Below are 15,569 nucleotides of genomic sequence, written 5' to 3' on the forward strand. Positions count from 1 at the left end.
CAATTCCCTTGCCACACCCCTAACCATTCAAAGAAATATCTCCGCCAAGGACATTAGGAAATTAAAAAGTAAAAACTCATTGAATTCAGGGTAACTTGGCAAGCTGCATTCAAAATCAATCAGTGACAGGAGACAGAGGGTGGTGATAGAAAACAGTTTGTGTGACTGGCGCCTGGTGTGCAGTGGCATACCACAGGGATTAATGCTCGATTGTTTGTAGTTTTCATTAATGATGATATAGATAAGAATGGTGGAGGTGATAAGTAAGTTTGTGGAAAGCGCAGTGAGCAGGGATGTGTTCTGTCACAGGTGGATATAAAGAGATTGGTCAGATCAGTGGCAGATAGATTTTAACTCTGATAGGTATGAGATAACGCATTTTGGAAGAGAAAATGACGGATGTAAAATACCATGTGTTTATGAAATGCATTTGTATCTTGCCACCTATGCACCCTCAGAAGTGTTTCCTTTTCATTCCCCTCCCACTATGTGCATGGTGAAGGATGATAAGGACAAACCAGGGAACTATAGGTTAGTAAATCGAACATCAATGGTAGACAAACTATAGGAAGAATTTTTGAGGAACAGAATTAATTGCCACTACAGAGGCAAAGATTAATCAAGGATAGTCAGCATGGCTCTGACATAGGGAGTTTGTTTTTCAAGGAAGTAACTAGATGTGAGGGTGGTGTAGTGGATGGAGTCTACATGGACAAAGATTTTCACAAGTTCTCATATGGGAGACTGTTCAAGAAAAGCTAAGAGTTAAGTATCCAAGGCAATTTGGATTCAAAATTGGTTTTGTGGCAGAACGCAAAGGACAAAACTTGTTTTTGTGACTGTAAACTTGAACCAGTGTTTTACTGTAGGGTTTGATGCTGGATATCTTGCTGTTTGTTATATACCTACACATTAATAATCTCCACATGAGTGTACACTTGATCAGTAAGTTTGCAGATAACAAAGTTGGTGATATGGTAATTGTTAGGAAGGAGAAAAGCCTTAACATATAGGATGATATGGATGGGCTGGTCAGATGAGCAGAACAATGGCAAATGTAATTTAATCCTGAAAAGTCTGAGGTGATGTATTTAGAAGGACTAACAAGGCAAAGTAGTATTTGAATGGCCAGACCTGCGAAAATACAAGAAAATCTCTGAAGATCAAAGGGATTTTGATGTGCATGCCCACAGATCATTGAAGACAACAGGACAAGTAGTTAAAGTGGTTAAGAAATCAGATAGGATACTCACCTTTATTAGCCAAGTCATTAAATCCAACAGCAGAGAGGTTATGATGAAGCTGCATAAGATGTCACAGTTGGAGAACTGTGTTCACAGCTTTGATTACCACACTTGAGGAAGAATGTGATTGCACCAGAAAAAGTGAAGAGAAGATGCACCAAAGCTTGAGCTGGAGTGTTTCAGCAATGAAATGCATTAGATAGGAAGAGGTTGTTTTCCTTAGAACAAAGAAGGGAGTTGGATGTACAGGATTATGAGATACAGAGACAATAAGCTTTGCACGGTTATGAAGGAAAGATCATAGCCCGGAAACTTTAGAACAATCTGGGAATTAGGAGCAGAGAGGAACAGGTGCTTTTTTTCTTGCTTTGTTGGCTGATTGTTCTCTTTAACAGGGTAAATTGAAAACTATAATCAGGAGTCCAGCACAAAGCGAAGAATGACATCATGAATGCTGTAAGTTAATTGGTTGGTAATAGCTGCTAATTTGACTATTGCACTTGCAAAGCAAAAAAAAGAGTAAGGCAGGTGGGGTAATGAACAATAGGAAGTGAGCAAGCAAGAGAGCGTAAGGTGACAAGAGGTTCAAGGGTAGTTACAGTTTCAGAAGAGGAAACAGCAAGTGTTATGGAGAAGGAAGTGTTAAGTGCAGCAGCAAATGGAAGGGAGCAACAAGTTGAGAGAGGTAAGTTCTGAGCAGGAAGGAGAGGAAAGCAATGAGTGGGAGAGCGCGACTCGGTCTGGAAAGTGGATGGCATTGTGTTTAAAGAAAACAGTGAGCATGCAGTCACAATACAATTTTGGCTGATGTGCAGGAAGAGAACGAAAACAAAAGCACCTCTTGAGTAAGTTCTACTATTTACAAACAACACTATCAGAACACCGTCTGAAAATGGAATACTGCAAAGTCAGAACCGTACAGCACAGAAACAGACCCTTCGGTCCAACCAATCCATGCTGACCATAATTCCAAACTAAATTAGCCCCACATATGTGCTTGGCCCATATCCCTCCAAACATTTAATTAGGTACATGCATGAGAAATGCCTTTTAAACATTGTATTTGTACCCACATTCACCACTTCCTCTGGAAGTTAATTCCACACATGAAATCAGTGCGCAAAACAAAAAATGCCCCCGTGTTTTTTTTTTAAAAAAAAAAGGCTTTCTCATCTCTCCTTAATAAAAATGTCCCTGCAGCTCCTTTTAAATCAATTTTATCCAATCCAAAATAGTTCTCATCGCCCCCTTTACTGCCATATTGGCAGTATCTTTTTCCTCACTCTCTTGAGAGGAATTAATAAGTATTTATTTAGAACCTCAGATATACCCTCTCCACAATAAAGATCAATAATTTGGGTCTCTAAGCAGCATCACACCTCCTTCAACTTCTTATTAACAAGATTGTTATAAAATACATTTTGTGAGGTTATACATTCTCATTGTCTCTATACCCTTCTATTCCCTTTGTTAGAATTCTGTATTTCCCCATTTGCTGCTTGGCTCTCTCCTATATTATGAACTTTTGCAATTAGTCTTTTTTCTCCCTTTATATTAACTTTAATTTCTTTAATTACTCATGGAACTCTAGCCTTGCATCATTTTCCTTTTCCCGCAGGGTATATTCTTTTCTGTACTCTATTCATCTCCCCTTTAAAGGGCTTCCAGACTATTTGCTGATGGATTTCCGATTCAAATCCACCTGTGCCTGATCTCTTTTCAATTCTCAGAAGCTAGCCCACATCCAGTTTTGCAGTTTTATGCCTGATTTTTCCATGTCCTTTCATTCATTTTTCTAAACCTAACTACATTATGATCACTATTTCTCAAATGTTATTCTATTTGACTCACTTCATTTTCTAGAATTAGAATCAAAAATATTTTCTTCCTTATTGGGTTTAAAGTGACACTTTAAAAATTGACACTTAGCCATGTATATCAAGCCATTAAAATTTACTGACCCCATGTTCAACTTACTTGACCACATTTTCAAGTAGCCTCTTATCATGATGTCATTACTATGTACTACCCTGGCATTTTAAAAGACATTTGAAGAGTGAATTTCATATTTTTGTAAAAGTCAAACCTTCTATTTGTGCTGCTTCCTGCAATGTAATTTTCTTTTACTATGCATCTTATTGTAATAATTTCAGTTTATAATTTAGGTTTTGATCAATTTGTTCAGCAAATCCATGAAGGTCATGTCCTTGTTATGCTACATGCATGCATTATGCTGATTCCTGTTGTTATCTACATCCTAAACACTATAAAAATCAGTCAAGAACTTAATGGCTTGTTTGTATAACATGTTTATCCAGGCTATGGGCAAATGCTATAATTAACAAAACTCAGCTTCAAGGATTTTTCCAGTCAAAAAACTTATAATCTGCATAAAGTAAAGAAGTTGCTCACTCAGAAGATATTAAAATGTGTATTTAAAGTATGAGGACTCCATAAAACAGAATCACCGACAGTGTAATGTGGTCTTACCAATCAGCAGCTGCTCTGAGCTGATTTCATTTCTGACCTGGTATCATTCAGTATAGTTTTCAGTGCTGCCAACAACTTTGTATCTAAAGGCTGGCTAAAAGTAATGGTATTCAACATTTCCTCAGGACTGCACACCTGGTAGGTTTCCTTACCATGTATCATTGCACGTCACAACTTCTTGTTATTCCACAAAATTATGTTTCTGCATAGAGCTGGAAGGTATGCATTATAATTTAGCTCTCTCAACATGAGCAGCTTACAATGGGAATACATACTGTGAACTAAGTGCAGTGATCAATGTGTTTAATCTGCCATCTGTATGTTAACTTGGATCATGCATATAATAGTGGAAAAGTCACTTTGGTCATTTGCTGTCATGAAAAGCTCTGCATTGGTACTGTTAAATAAAATCTACCTTACAAACTGCATTTCCTAATTTAGCATCAGGTAAATAATGCGCTTCCCATCTGTTTTTCATATCAAAATGCATAACTTCACATTTACCTATATATACTCATCTGCCATGTGTTTGCCTACACACAATGTCTAAATCACGTTGAAGCCTCTTTACAAATTACAATCCTGCCCAGGATTTGTTTTGTATTGTCAGCAAAGTTGGAAATGCTACACTGGTTTCCTTCATCCAGGTCACTTATATACATTGTGAATAGCTGATCTTTGCAGTAGCTCACTAGTGACTACCTATTACTTGCATAAACATCTATTTATTCTCACACTGTTTCCTACCTATCAGTCAATCAGTTCTCAATCCATGCTAATGTACTGCATACGATCCCACGTGCTTTAATTTTGTCTACTAACCTCCAAAAGATGGCCATGGGAAATGCAGGGTTACAGGACTAGGGTGGTCGGGGTCTGAGTGGAATGTTCTTCAGAGAATTGGTGTGAACTCGATGGGCTGAATGACCTGCTTCCATGCTGGAGGGATTCTATGATTGAGGGACTTTAACAAAAGACTTCTAAAAATCCAAATACACCACAACCACTGGCTCTCTCTTTTTCACTAGTTGTATCCTCAAAACACAAGTGGATTTTGAAAGCATGATTTGCCTTTGATAAACCCATGATGCCATTTAACCTATCACTCATATTAGGCTAACAGCTATATAATTCTAATGTTTTCTCTCCCTCCCTTTTGAAATAGCGGTGTTACATTTGTTACCTCTGATCTGTAGGAACTGCTCCATTAATGCATCTAACATTTTCAGGACCACGTCCTCGAGTACTCTGGGTATGTAGATCATCAGATCCTGGTGATTTGTCAGCCTCTAATCTCGTTAATTATCCTAGCACCATTTTCTTATTAAAATAAATTTCATCCAATTCCATCCTTATTTCCCTAACCTTTGTCTTCTGTGAAGACATACTCAAAGTAAGTGTTCAATTTTCCTGCCATTTCGTGTACAGAATCAGACAGTACAGAAGAGGCCCTCCAGCCCATCAAGTTAGCACCAACAAAACTACTCTAAATCTACACTAATCCCACTTCTCAGCACTTGGCCCATAGCCTTGAACGTTATTTCAAGTTCTCATTCAAGTACCTTTTAAAAGTTAAGACGTCTGCCTCAACTTCCAGGCAGGGCATTCCAAATTCCCACCTTCACAACAAAAACGCTTTTCCTCAAATTCCTTCTGAATCTCCTTCCTTCCACATTAAAATTATGTGCCTTTGTTATTGACCCTTCAACTAAGGGGTAAGAGCTGTTTCCTTTCCAACTTGTCCATGCCTGTTATAACTTCATACAGCTCAATCAGATTTCCACTCTCAGCCTTCTCTGCTCAAAAGAAAGCAATGTGAACTTACCAAGTTTAACTTGATACGAGGCACATCTCTGCAGCCTATCCAGTGCAATCACATCTTTCTTATAGTGCGGTGACCAGAACTGCATAGAGCACTCCAGCCTAGTCAAAGTCCTTTACGCTCTGAACATAACTTCCCTGCTCTCATAATCTACGCCACAACTGATAAGGCAAATGGAATGCTTGCCTCTAACTACCATATTTACTTGTCCCGCCATTGTGCACAAGAATAGGCACTAGAGTGCAACATCCAGAGTTCAAGAGAGCACAATTCCAGGAATGGCAAACGGCAGTCCCATCATGCACTGCTAAAGCAACCAACCACTGAGGCAGCCCATGGTGGAGTGACTTTAGGGAGTTTGGAAAACCAGATATCGGAATGTAAAATATTTTAATGAGAACTGATTGCCCACTGTGGCAGCAATGTGTTGGGGTTGCTGAGAAATCCACAGGATCTGTTTTTACTATATTGGTTATTTGTTGTGCCCGGTGAGGCCTTTGACCACAGTTAGATTAGATTACTTAGAGTGTGGAAACAGGCACTTCGGCCCAACAAGTCCACACCGACCCGCCAAAGCGCAACCCATCCATTCCCCTACATTTACCCCTTTACCTAAGGCTACGAGCAATTTAGCATAGCCAATTCACCTGACCTGCACATCTTTGGACTGTGGGAGGAAACCGGAGCACCCGGAGAAAACCCACGCAGACATGGGGAGAATGTGCAAACTCCACACTGACAGTCGCCTGAGTCGGGAATTGAACCTGGGTCTCTGGCGCTGTGAGGCAGCAGTGCTAACCACTGTGCCACCGTGCTGCCCACTATCATCTATGATTCATGTTAATTATGGATGTTAGAATATAAGCTGTGAGAGAGATACCTTATTACTGTTTGTATACTTTTTAAAGTAAAGTTTATTATTGCTTCTGCAAAATTATGCAATTTGTGGCTTTATTCTATTTGTAAGTATGTGGAATCTCATACACCGTAACAAATTTAGTGGTCTGGTCCACAGTCAAAACATATCAAAACCATCTGCTTTTATTTGCATTCAATGCTGTTATTAAAGTAGTAAATAATTTCCAACTACCAATCAAAACCAGATAAAATGTACAATGAACACTATAAGATAATGTCCCTATTTTAGATAATCACTTACTTTTCTATTCATTCCAGCTACATATTCTGATTTTATCTTCTTAGGAAGCAAGTAAGGACTGCAGATGTTAGAAATCAGAGCTGAAAAATGTGTTTCTGGAAAAGCGCAGCAGGTCAGGCAGCATCCAAGGAGCAGGAGAATCGACATTTCGGGCATAAGCCCTTCTTCAGGAATCTTCCTGCTGCGCTTTTCCAGCAATACATTTTTCAGCTCTTCTTAGGAAGCATTCATTTTAATGTATCATAGCTATAGCAATTGATATACACTGAGATTCAACTTCTTCCTGGACCATACTGCCCTTATACCCCACCCCTCACTTTGGAGGTATTTTATTCAGTTTTGCATATCCTTCCAAAGAAAGTAGTAGGATTTTACATGCAGCAATTGCATTTAATCATCCACACAGACAGTTGCCTGAGGCGGGAGTTTGCACATTCTCCCAGTGTCTACGTGGGTTTCCTCCAGGTGCTCCGGTTTCCTCTCAGTCCAAAAATGTGCAGGTTAGGTGAACTGGCCATGCTAAATTGCCCGTAGTGTTAGGTGAAGGGGTAAATGTAGGGGAATGGGTCTGTGTGGTTTGCTTTTCGGAGGGTCAGTGTGGACCTTGTTGGGCCGAAGTGCCTGTTTCCACACTGTGTAATCTAATCTAATCTCTTCAAGATCAACAACAGAGTCTTTTTGCACATTTATTTTGCAGTTTTCATTATCTACTACTCTTCCTATTTTGAATAGTTAGCAAACATAACTCGTTTACCATTGGTTTTAATACCCTGGTCAAATGTTTCAATAAAAACAAACTGCAGGCATACCTGTTATTTGAACCTCAAAGATAAATGGAATTATTAAAAACAAACTCCCAACATTAACAGATTAATTCAGAACAAATAAAAACATTTTGAAGGATGTATACTTACTGTGACGGAAACAGCCAAACAAGTGAAAGTAAATCTCTTGATATGTGACTTATTGATGATGTGCCCAAGTTTATTGCTTGGGTTGTTCTGTAATAAAATAGAAAAAAGAAACTCAGTTTCTAGCTTCATCTTATAGTAATAAAATCCAGGAATTTGAAATATCCATTCTTATTGAAGACAATTTACGACAATGATAATTCTCAACTTCTCAAAAAGCTCAAACATTTAGAGGTACAGTACAATTACTAGAAAAACATTTGAACACTCGCCGCATGAATGCATTTTCTTAGAAACCTCAAAGTGTTGGTAAGCAAATTGGCAATTGTGAAGGCAACATTTTTGGGTGCAGGACAGACTGTGGTGTGCAAGGCATGTATAAATCATAGCAATATATTGTAGTGTCAGTGCTGTCTCCATAATGTTCAGTTCTGGCAGGAAATCTTAAAAAGTCAAACTTAAAATAACATATGAAAGGCACAAATAGCAGCAAAGCTGTATGGACATGAAGAAACAAATGTAAAAATTGTTTTACTCAAGGTTAGTAAGAATGATAGATTTGAGAACACATCACTTTTGGATGAGAAATTGCTTACTGCAGAGAAATTGCAGTCAGTCAGTCACCTCGTTGCAGATCTATAATGGTGTCATTGCAAGGCACTGACTCCTAACCTTCAATACTGGCCAAGTGGAACCAGTACAGCTAGGAACAGTTTCAGTCCACCTGAGTGATACCACAGCTAATATGGAGGAGGTCATTTGAATTTTACAGCAGTCAACACTTGCTGTACAAGTAGCCTGCAATGCACTGAAATTTTTGAAGTTTTGTTTCTGTATATTTGTCTCAATTTGTTGTCTAAATTTAGAAATTATAGGAGGGCACAGAAGGAAAGAGTAGAGCTTGATTTGAGATTAGCAGCAAATACTACCTAATGTGTTGTGCATATTGCATGAAACTAACTACTAACAGGTCTTTCGATCCATGCAGCTCAAGTATTCCACCACTTACACAGTTTTTGCTGTTATTTTCAAGTAAAAATCTTACATTATGTTTTCACGTTGACCTTGCGTAACATCTGGAGATGGTTACAGAGAGTGGTGAACTCGGCCCAGACAATCACAAAGGCCAACCTCCCATCTATAGAATCCATCTACCGGGCCCGTTGTCAAGGAAAGGCCGCCAGCATTCTCAAAGATCCATCCCACCCTGGCAATGTTTTTCTATAACCTCTACCATCGGGGAGAAGATACAGAAGCCTAAACACACGCATCAGCCAGTTTTGCAACAGTTTCTAGCCTACTGATGTTAGAATACCTAGGATTCCTAGAATTATGTGGGAAGCAAGAGAGGAAATTGCAGAGCCGTTGACAATGATCTTTTCGTCTTCACTGTCAACAGGGGTGGTACCAGGGGACTGGAGAGTGGCGAATGTTGTGCCCCTGTTCAAAAAAGGGAATAGGGATAACCCCGGGAATTACAGGCTAGTTAGTCTTACTTCGGTGGTAGGCAAAGTAATGGAAAGGGTACTGAGGGATAGGATTTATGAGTATCTGGAAAGACACTGCTTGATTAGGGACAGCCAGCACGGATTTGTGAGGGGTAGGTCTTGCCTTACAAGTCTTATTGAATTCTTTGAGGAGGTGACCAAGCATGTGAATGAGGGTAGAGCAGTGGATGTAGTGTACATGGATTTTAATAAGGCATTTGATAAGGTTCCCCATGGTAGGCTTTTGCGGAAAGTCATGAGGCATGGGATAGTGGGAAATTTGGCCAGTTGGATAGAGAACTGGCTAACCGGTTGAAGTCAAAGAGTGGTGGTAGATGGTAAATATTCAGCCTGGAGCCCAGTTACAAGTGGAGTTCCGCAGGGATCAGTTCTGGGTCCTCTGCTGTTTGTAATTTTTATTAATGACTTGGAAGACGGAGTTGAAGGGTGGGTCAGTAAATTTGCAGACGATACGAAGATTGGTGGAGTTGTGGATAGTGAGGAGGGCTGTTGTCGGCTGCAAAGGGACTTAGATATGATGCAGAGCTGGGCTGAGGAGTGGCAGATGGAGTTCAACTCTGTCAAGTGTGAGGTTGTCCATGTTGGAAGGACAACTAAGAATGCGGAATACAGGGTTAACAGTAGGGTTCTTAGTAAGGTGGAGGAGCAGAGGGATCTTGGGGTCTATGTTCATAACTCTATGAAAGTTGCCACTCAGGTGGATAGAGCTTGTAAGAAGGCCTATGGTGTATTAGCTTTCATTAGCAGAAGGATTGAATTCAAGAATCGTGAGGTGATGTTGCAGCTGTACAGGACCTTGGTAAGGCCACATTTGGAGTACTGTGTGCAGTTCTGGTCACCTCATTTTAGGAAAGATGTGGAAGCTTTGGAGAGGGTGCAGAGGAGATTTACCAGAATGTTGCCTGGAATGGAGAATAGGTCGTATAAGGATAGGTTGAGAGTGCTAGGCCTTTTCTCACTGGAACGGCAAAGGATGAGGGGTGACTTGATAGAGGTTTATAAGATGGTCAGGGGAATAGATAGAGTAGACAGTCAGAGACTTTTTCCCCATGTACAACAACAGTGTTACAAGGGGACATAAATTTAAAGATGAAGGGTGGAAGGTATAGGGGCGGGGGGGGGGGGGTGTGATGTCAGGGGTAGGTACTTTACCCAGAGAGTGGCGGGGACATGGAATGCGCTGCCTGTGGGAGTGGCAGAATCAGAATCATTGGTGACCTTTAAGCGGTACATGGATAGGTGCTTAAGCTAGGACAAATGTTCGGCACAACATCGTGGGCCGAAGGGCCTGTCCTGTGCTGTATTGTTCTATGTTCTAATACTGAGTGGACTCTCAAACTCTTAACATTGGCCTGTACCTGTGTTTTTGTTTTGGCTGCTGTTTACCAATTATTTACTATCTATACTACTTAAGCCTGTGATTTGCTCGTATTGCTCGCAAGACAAAAAACTTTTCGCTGTGCCTTGGTACACGTGACAATAAATTCAATTCAACATTGGGAACTTAAGATATTGGTTTCACTAGTTTGTTATTTTGAGTCCTTTAAGTCATCAGCTTTTACTGACCATCCCACGTGTGACTCACTATTCTCAGCAATGTTTTTGAGTCTTAATCATCCTCTGAAACAAAGGGCAATTGAATCATGTCATTATGGAAACCACTGCCTATATACCACAGAATGTAACAGTTCAAGGTGGTGATGACCATATTTTCTCTCGGGCTCTTTGGAAAGCCGAATAATAATGGAATTGCTTGCCAGGTTCTAATCCAAAGATTGAACTTTGAAACAAAAATTAAAATTCAAAATGACTCATATATTTAAAAATGCTTTCAAAAATAAAAGGGTTATTTGCACTTGCATTGTAATAAAACAAATTCCAATAAGATAACAGATTTGATACTTTTGTTTTCAATCAAAAGTCATACCAAATCTCCAGAACAGGATAAGGCCCTTCCAACCCATTGAGTTCATGCCAGTCAAAAACAAGCCACCTATTATAATCTCATTTTCTAGTACTTGGCCCACAGCCAGCTTTGCAGGCCTTGGCATCACAAGTCTATTTCTTACTACTTCTTTAATGTTGAGTGTTTCTACTTCTAGCACCCTTACAGGCATACTTTTAAGATTACTACCACATTCTGCAATCTTCATCTTTAGTCAAAATATTTCTTAAAAAAAATGAACTAATTAGCATAGAGAGTCATAGAGGTGTACAGCATTGAAACAGACCCTTCGGTTTAACTCGTTCATGCTGGCCAGATATCCCAACCTAATCTAGTCCCATTTGCCAGCACCCAGCCCATATCCCTCTAAACCCTTCCTGTTCATATACCCATCCAAATGCCTTTTAAGTGTTGTAATTGTCCCAGCCTCCACCACTTCCTCAAGCAGCTCATTCCATACACATACCACCTTTTGAGTGATATACAGAGAAACCTCTATTATCTGTCATTCGATTATCCGAAAATGATTATCCGGCAAGATTGTAAGGTCCCAATGCTTGGTTAAACTACGTTGCCCGACATTCGATTATTCGGAATTCGATTAACCAAACGAAATACTGCCTGTCCGTGTCCTTCGGATAATAGAGGTTCCTCTGTACCTGTTAATAATGATCATTTCACATTTCTCAAGCAGCCAGGTTGCCATAATCAGATGCTACATAATGTTATGTTAAATATTGTAAGTGTCTATATTGTAACTACCAGAAAACAGCAATGTCTGTCAGCAATTTGCACAGCTTGCTTTAAGTATTTCACTGTTAGTAATTGTATTTTTTGTTCTGGTTTTTCTTGTTGACTGTTCATTCATTTGCCATGTCCAGGATTACCTTGTCAAAAGCAGGGTAAACAGCACGGAGTTCAGTCAGCCAACCATAAGGCATGTGGCCCACTGGATATGTGGCCGTTAAAACAGCAACAGCCTGAAAGTGAAATAAAACAGAAAAAAAATCATTAAATTTACAAAAGGTTTGATATACAACATTCCCATTGTTTTCAGAAATATCTGAATATAAGGGTAATTTTCAGTTGTTTGCAAGTAATAAGTTGGTGATTGTGAATTGCCTATCCAATATCTGATTTTCAGGTTCCTGTCATCAACACGTTAAGTAAAAATTTCCTCCAGTAAATTAGATATTATTCACTTAATTGTTTCATAGACTATAGACTGCCTAGAAAAAAAAAAGCTGCTGGCAAAAAAATATCATGCCTGACCATTGCTTTCTCTGGAGGTTGGTTCGAGGTCATCTTGCAGAATTAGACTTGTCTGCAAATATCTACCTAATAAAGCACAGACTCCTCAAGCATCACTCAAGACATAGTCTTTTCATTGGAAGGGTAAAGATGATCCAAACCTACCCTCCCACCCCTTCCTCTTAAGTATAAAAATAGGGTTTTTTTGCACAGGAGAAAAATCACCATACACGTAATAGACCTCTTGCAACTGTAGCCATACAGAAGTCACTCTTGTAAACCCTCCGCATTCCTCAAACTTCAAAAAAAAAATTCACCTTCAAGGAAGAAACAAAGAACCTGTGGACACTGAAATTAACCCCATTTATTTTACTTCTATTTTCTTCTTCATTTTTGTAGTCACAATTTTGAAATAACTAATTGATTTAAAAGATGTTACAACTCTATTTCAGCATGCAACATTTACATGACAATGAATCAGAATCAATTCTGGTGCTGCTTTAACACTAACTTAGTAATTGTTACATCATAGTTCCAGTTCTAAATGCTGAAGTTGTCTCTATTATAAGTAATCAATGTAATAGCTATATTCCAAATTATTGCTCAAATGCTTGAGCAGAACACATTATACCAATTGGTCAATCTTTCCAAACAGCTATTGAGTGTTATTGATACAGTGGCACAGACATGACGGGATGGCTGACATCTCTTTTGTTGACGTTCAGAAAAGAGACAGATGAGCTGTAACCACATGAGTATGCCACAATGATAATGTCTGTGTGTTGGTGGCAATTTGAGGAATCATGCATTAGTAAACAAACTTGAACTTATAAAAGGTTTACTTAATTCTTTTTCCACGAAGGTAGTGCTTATTTTATTAAAAACAATGCTAGAGACCATCCTAGATGCAACGAAGTCCAGATTTTATTCATAAAAATAAATTATCAATCCTTTATAACTGGCAACAGAATTCACAATTCCTGATGAAGGGCTTTTGCCCGAAACGTCGATTTTCCTGCTCCTTAGATGCTGCCTGACCTGCTGTGCTTTTCTGGCACCACTAATTCACATATATGCAATACGCCAAGATGGATGAAATCACTGCTTGCAACCACCAACATGTTCTGTTACCGATGACTGGGGATAGGTAAAAGTGTACCTGCATTAGGTTTGTCCATGGACTCTGCATCTGAATTACGAACTTACAAAGTCATAACTTTAAAGCAGTAAGTAAAAATATTTCGGGTAAATTGAGATAAACTCACCTCTGTGGCTGCTGGACTACCTCCCAGGTCACGAGAAACAAACAAGTTGACAATGGGTCTGCTTATTCGCTGAGTTGCCAGAATCAAGGCCAAAGGCCACCAAAAGGCCAGCATCTTTTTTATAGTGGCCTCGCCCTGCAAAGTAAAAAGTTAAAGTTTAGATCCAATATAAATGAATGGGAAATATTACGTACTTTGGGTATTATTATCCCCTTCTTGGAGATGGCAAGCAAGATGGCAAGTAGGGCAAATAATTTGGCTAGAAATGTGTTGCTGGAAAAGCGCAGCAGGTCAGTCAGCATCCAGGGAACAGGAGAATCGACGTTTCGGGCATAAGCCCTTCTTCAGAAGAAGGGCTTATGCCCGAAACGTCGATTCTCCTGTTCCCTGGATGCTGCCTGACCTGCTGCGTTTTTCCAGCAACACATTTCCAGCTCTGATCTCCAGCTCTGATCTCCAGCATCTGCAGACCTCACTTTCTCCTCAAATAATTTGGCTAGGCAGCACTGGAGAGATACACACTGCTTCTTGATGTAATATGCTGGAGCATGAGATCAAGAAAGTAGTGATGTTTGACCTCTTGAAGAGCATTAAGGTGGATAGGTCCTCAGGGGCCAATGGTATCTACCCCAGGTTCAGAGAGGCGAGAGAGGAGATTGCTGGGGCATTGACCAAGATCTTTGCATCCTCTCTAGCCACTGGACAGGTTCCGGAGGACTGCTGAGTAGCTCATGTTGTTCCTCTGTTCAAGAAAGAAAATAGGGATAATCCAGGAAAATATAGACCAGTGAGTCTCTCACCGGTGGTTGGGAAGCTATTGGGGAGAATTCGTAGGGATAGAATTTATGCACATTTAGAAAAACATGGCCTAATAAGGGACAGTCAACATGGCTTTGTGCAGGGCAGGTCATGTCTTACTTACTTGATTGAATTATTTGAGGATGTGACAAAGGTGATTGATGAGGGTAGAGAAGTGGATGTTATTTACATGGATTTTAGTAAGGCTTTTGACAAGGTCCCACATGGTGGGCTCATCCAGAAGATTAAAGATACATGGAATCCACATAGACTTGGCTGCATGGATTCAGAATTGGTTTGCCCATAGAAGACAGCGTAGTAGTGGAAGGGTGTTTTTCAGTTGGAGATCTGTGACTAGTGGTGTTCTGCAGGGATCTGTACTGGATCTCTGCTGTTTGTGATACATATAAATGACTTAGATGAAAATGTAGATGGGCAGGTTAGTAAGTTTGCAGATAATACAAAGATTGATGTAGAAGGTTGTCAAAGGAGAGAGTATACTTTGGACACTATTTATAAATAAAAGATCAAAGGGTCACAACTTGTGATTGTATTGAACAAACCTAGATGCTATTAAGTCTTTAATCATTAGAATGGACATGCATGGTTTGAATGATTAATAAATAAACCCCAGAATTTCTCTCAAGTCACCGCTGCAAGATATCCTCAGATTTTATCAGAAGCTAATACCTCTGGTCAGACAATGTATTTTATACATTTTGAGGCCATGTTTCAAGTCTGTTTGTATCTGTCAGACTGGTTTTATTTCCAAAGTAGGAATTTATAAAATGCCATATTGACTGACTGCCTACTGACAGTGTACTTTTTGAACAAAATAGAATGTATTTGCAAATACAAATTCATCCTATAGATTTAAGGGAGAGTGGGCGGGAGAGTGGGCGGGAGAGTGGGCGGGAGAGTGGGCGGGAGGGTGGGCGGGAGGGTGGGCGGGAGGGTGGGCGGGAGGGTGGGCGGGAGGGTGGGCGGGAGGGTGGGCGGGAGGGTGGGCGGGAGGGTGGGCGGGAGAGTGGGCGGGAGAGTGGGCGGGAGAGTGGGCGGGAGAGTGGGCGGGAGAGTGGGCGGGAGAGTGTCCCCCCATCCTCAGGGGATGCATCAATGCAGAGTTGCCGAGCAGAGGCTGATAGCTATGCGGATGGCTACAACTGGGATCTTGGG

General features: G+C 40.2%; 1 protein-coding gene across 2 annotated transcripts in view; it reads right to left on the reverse strand.

Moving 5' to 3' along the window:
- LOC122549740 (progressive ankylosis protein homolog B-like) overlaps positions 1-15,569 on the reverse strand; it is a 117,723-nt gene that overhangs the window by 50,388 nt on the left and 51,766 nt on the right. For both annotated transcript variants that reach the window (XM_043689675.2, XM_043689673.2), the window contains exons 6-8: positions 13,596-13,730; positions 11,967-12,059; positions 7,630-7,716 (exon numbers count right to left, since the gene is read on the reverse strand). In XM_043689675.2, coding sequence (XP_043545610.1) covers positions 7,630-7,716; positions 11,967-12,059; positions 13,596-13,730 — 315 coding nt within the window. The remainder of the gene's footprint in view (positions 1-7,629; positions 7,717-11,966; positions 12,060-13,595; positions 13,731-15,569) is intronic.

This window comes from Chiloscyllium plagiosum, unplaced genomic scaffold (genome assembly GCF_037043375.1).
Source record: "Chiloscyllium plagiosum isolate Xiang-an unplaced genomic scaffold, Cpla_swu_hap1 HiC_scaffold_5, whole genome shotgun sequence".
Lineage (NCBI taxonomy): Eukaryota > Metazoa > Chordata > Chondrichthyes > Orectolobiformes > Hemiscylliidae > Chiloscyllium > Chiloscyllium plagiosum.